Genomic DNA, 4599 nt, shown 5'->3' with positions numbered 1-4599 from the left:
ACCCAGTAGACAAATATTTCCAAGGTTTTATGCCTTTTTTCCCATAGTTAATTTGACTCCCGATTTCTTTTTTAAATACACTAAATATAGAAAATAATTTACAACCCCCCACCACCACTCTGTTCGTACCCACTTTATATTTAAAGCATTTTTATTTAAAAATGGCAAAAATAGGAGAATATTTATATATATATAAAAAAAAATCAAACAGACAATTAGAAAACCTATTGAACAGTCATTAAAAAAGTGTGTTTGAGTCACTCTCAAAAGTAATGTGGTAAATAGCTTTCCAGATCATAGAAGAATGCTTTATAGTATTCTATAATAAATAGCTATAATAAACTCAAGGTATTTGTGAAATATCAATCTGTTATTACAATGTTTAGCACATTGGTGTCTCTCAGACCTCAAACAATACATAGAGGTTAAATCTTGAAATGAATCTTTCTGACTTTTACGTCAAAGATAAATAAAGAATTAAACAGGCTACAATTACCCCAGATATACTTGAGGTATTAAGTTCAGAACAACTTGACAGCTTTGTGAATTTAGCCCTCAGAGAGTCTTTTTTTTTCCACCACAGGAACAGGATCAGGCAAATTGGCCAGTTTCACTGCGCTCTCGTATAAGTGGCTTTATAAAACACATCCGTGAACACTTTAGCGGTTCTGTGTTTGATTAGCATGCCTGGGTCCGTGTTTTGATTAAAGGAAGCTCGTGAGTAAAGTGCTGACCATAAACGATTTCCTCATTGCATCAAAGTCACGCGGAAGCAGTAAAACGTCCACATTTATAGAGCCACAACGTAATGAACAAGCCATAACAAGGCAATAAAGGAGAGAAACAGATCTAATCCAATACATTTTATAATAACAGCATAATCAAACATTACTACTTAATATCATGTTGAATAGATCATCATTTAATCAATGATCATTTAGTTAGAAATGCAATACATTCTACTTTAGCTGTATTTTCATATTTATGCTGATCTGTTAAGCATCACATTATGTTTGGTTCATGAAAATTAATATAAAGTGTTAGCAACTTTTTTTTCTGTTGCAGGATATTGCTTTACTTCACTGACTTTTTTAATATAACTCATATTCATACATAATTCATTATGCGAGAATGTATTAGCTTAGAAAGGCTCATTCATGGGTAAAAAATAACTTGTATCTACTTTTAAAAGGTGGAGGTGAATGTCACGGAAAATGAATAAAGTGAAAAAGATGAAGAGAATAGAACTTGCTAATGTAATTAACACTCTCTCATATACGTTTCTCAAACATGAAACGTAAATATCAACTGGATAAACCAATGCTTTTGTGTTTGCAATTGCCATTTACTGTACATGTCAGATTTCAGTCAATTATAATTACAGTATAAATGTATATAAAATGTGGCATAAAAAATAAACTTCCACATTTTAGTTTCAAACCGCATATTCCATTCTCGCTGTCAAATGTGTTTCTAGGTTGCATGTGAAAAAGTGTAGAAAAAAAGGTCTAATCTTTTGATGTAAAATATAACTTGAAGGTCAAATCTTTAGAAATGTCACACCAATGCATTTCTCGTATATAAAATCATTCACCTAGCCATTTCATGTTTCAAACACCATGAGCTTTTGGTGAAATCAGTGTCCATTAATTATAGCTACAGGTATGACAACAATCTCTAGATAAGTAAAAACAATGCGTAATGAACACATTTTTTACAGGATAAAAAAAACATCAAATGTAGTAGAATTTAAACAATATTTTGTACACTAAATAATTAGTTTGACAATATATTACATAAAGATGTATGACACAAATATACAAAAAAAAAAAAAAAAGGTTTGGCAACCGAATTATCCATCCACAGGGTTAAATTTGATCTTTCAGTCAGTGAAAAGTGAGGTAAAATGTCCCGATTTTCACGTCAGGTCTTTTAAGGCGCGAGTGAAGGCACATTTTGACATTACATTTTTTGGTTGTTGCTTTTTTCGGACACCCAGTGATTGTAAACATTGTCTTTCTGGTCTTTTTGTACATCCACAGAGCAGTACTAGTCCGTATTGCAGCACTTCCTCATGCGAGGTGATACATGCTGTAGCCTAAAGGAGTTCCATAGAGTCCCATTGGAGCAACAGGCAATAAAGGCCTGTGGAAGGGGTACGACTGGCCATAGAGTGAGACCGCCGAATGAAGCTGGGTCCCGAGAGGAAGAGGAAGACTGAAGTTGGGGTGCAGGGCAGGTTTGGCGGTCAGTTTGAGCTTCTCCAGCTCGGCCTCTTGCAGACGCTTGGCCTTGGCCCGTCGGTTCTGGAACCAGATCTTCACCTGGGTCTCTGTGAGGGTGAGGGAGCTGGAGAATTCGGCTCGTTCTGCGATGGACAAGTACTGTTTCTGCCGAAACTTACGCTCCAAGGCCAAGAGCTGTGAGGTGGTGAACGGTGTACGGGGTTTGCGGTTGGTCTTGTGCTTGCGGAGAGGACAGGCACTTTCCTGGCCTGTGGTTAAAAAAAAAAAAAAAAGAAGTAAACATTAGTGTAACACAATGTAATTTCTTGTACATTTCAGGTTGGTCAAAAACATTGATTTTAAACTCTAAAATATTAAGTAACTAACCGTGTAAAATTAATGTTTTAATAATAGTGTTCTCATTCAGTACATCTTTAAACAAGCCTTCACTGGAAAAAAAAAGTCGCTGCCTTACATTTTTAAGTACAATCAAAGTAGTACAAACATTTCAACTTAAATTACATTAAACTGACTTAAAAAAATGGTTGAATCTTGTATAACTTAAAATAAGTTTTTTTATGAGTTAAAGCAATGTAAAAACATGTTTTCATAACCTATTGATTATATACTTTTTTTACAGTGTGCATAATGCATGCACATGAATGTAATTTATTTGAATTATTTTTGTGTTTTACTTGATAGTTTTAATAATTATTATTAGGTATTTAGGGGGTGGAGGAAAAGAAAAAAATTAATATTATTATTAACAGGCTTTGTTATATTTAGTAAACATGAGTAAATACATCAATCTACACATTAATATTCTGCTTAATAATTACAAACAAAAAGCGTTTCATTTATTTTAATTCATAATAATGTTGTGTTCTGCTTGAGGCTTCATATTTTCAGAGCAGTGGGCCCTCATGGATCTCTAGTTTCACACAGTCTCTATAAAATATGAATTCGCTTTAGTTGCAAGATGCCTAATGAGAAATAACCAGCACCTAAATATGATACATTTATAAAAACAGTCTGTACACTGTAAAAAAAAATGCTGCGATTATTTATCACAACTTAAAATCCAACATTGCTTCAACTTTAAAAAGTATGTGTTCATGCTTGACTTAAAATATTAAGTTTAGTTAACTTTAGTTAAGTTGGATATTTAAGTTATCTCAACAAATTTTAAGTTGTTATAACTAAATCGCAGCCACATTTTTTACAGTGTAGAGAAGATAGCCTCTTTTATAAGTTTATAAGTAATTTTCTAACAAAATTAGCTTAGTTGCAAGATCATTTTTACGACAATTATTGACTTAATATATATCATTTAAGTTTAAAGCATAAGCAGTTAGTTCAGAAAGTGAAACTGCTTACGAGTTTGAGAGAACCTGGAGTTCATAACCCATGAAGTGCAGTCATCCGGCTCAGGGGACTCGGATTTGACGGGTGAAGTCTGTATAAAGTGCTTTGGTATTCCAGCCGAACCACAAGAATCCCTGATCTCAGTCTTCGCAAACTGACTGGAAACATCCTCGCGTCTTCTTTCAAAGTCCTTCCTGGGTTTGTGGCTCGATATAAGAGACTCCACGCTGAATGGATGGCTTGACACTGGAGTTTTGCGCGGCTCCATGTCCCGACCTCCTCCGTCTGATTCCTTCAAGCTCGCGGTCGCGGACATCATCCTCCTCGCGACGAGCCTCTGGACGCGCGACCTTCACAATCACTCTGACGTCTCATGCAAAAGCCATGAAGCCTTTGATGCCTTGAAGCACGCGGCCACAACAGAACTTTCAGCCAATCAGAGCGCTGCCAAATTAAGGCTCGCGCTTCGTTGCTTACAGCAGCACATGGCAACGGTAAAACTTTTAGCCAATGAGAACGCTGCTGAATTAAGGAATTCTTTCGATTGGCTTATTGTGTTTTGTAAGAAAGTGTCAGTCATTATAATTGACAAAATGACAGCGACCGATTCTGGAATTTTGGTAAGTGTAAGGCCATGGATAAATAAGAAAGATAACAGTGTACAGTAATAATTATGAATGGCACATCTTTATTGTGACTTGGATGATATATAAGACTAATAGTTTCCATTATAAATATGACAGTTTGTTTCATAAAAATTGGTAATCCAGCTGTTAGCTTCAGACAGTTTGTTTGGCATGTTGTGGCATGTACAGTATGTAAACAGACTGACGACTGATATAAATACAAATAGCAGTCAAAAGATTGGAAAATTACTGTTTTTAATGTTTGCATGCTCATCAAGCCTGCATTTATTTGATAAAAAAAATAAAATAAAAAACAGAGCAATGTTGTGAAATATTATTACAATTTTAAATATTGTTTTTCTATTTTAATATACTTTAAAATA

The 4599-nt window shown here is 34.6% G+C and overlaps 1 protein-coding gene across 1 annotated transcript; it reads right to left on the bottom strand.

Annotated features, from left to right (window-relative positions):
• Positions 1 to 850: 850 nt before the first annotated feature.
• Positions 851 to 3971, bottom strand: msx2b (muscle segment homeobox 2b). The gene is made up of 2 exons (XM_082141457.1): positions 3603 to 3971; positions 851 to 2494 (listed from the first exon to the last, which is right to left on the bottom strand). Exons 1-2 carry the CDS (start codon positions 3907 to 3909, stop codon positions 2073 to 2075), a joined length of 729 nt encoding a protein of 242 aa, XP_081997583.1. The 5' UTR covers positions 3910 to 3971; the 3' UTR covers positions 851 to 2072.
• Positions 3972 to 4599: the final 628 nt, after the last annotated feature.

Source organism: Leuciscus leuciscus (genome assembly GCF_965113295.1).
Source record: "Leuciscus leuciscus genome assembly, chromosome: 16".
Classification (NCBI taxonomy): Eukaryota; Metazoa; Chordata; class Actinopteri; order Cypriniformes; family Leuciscidae; genus Leuciscus; species Leuciscus leuciscus.
This window is presented reverse-complemented; position numbering and strand designations above follow the sequence as displayed.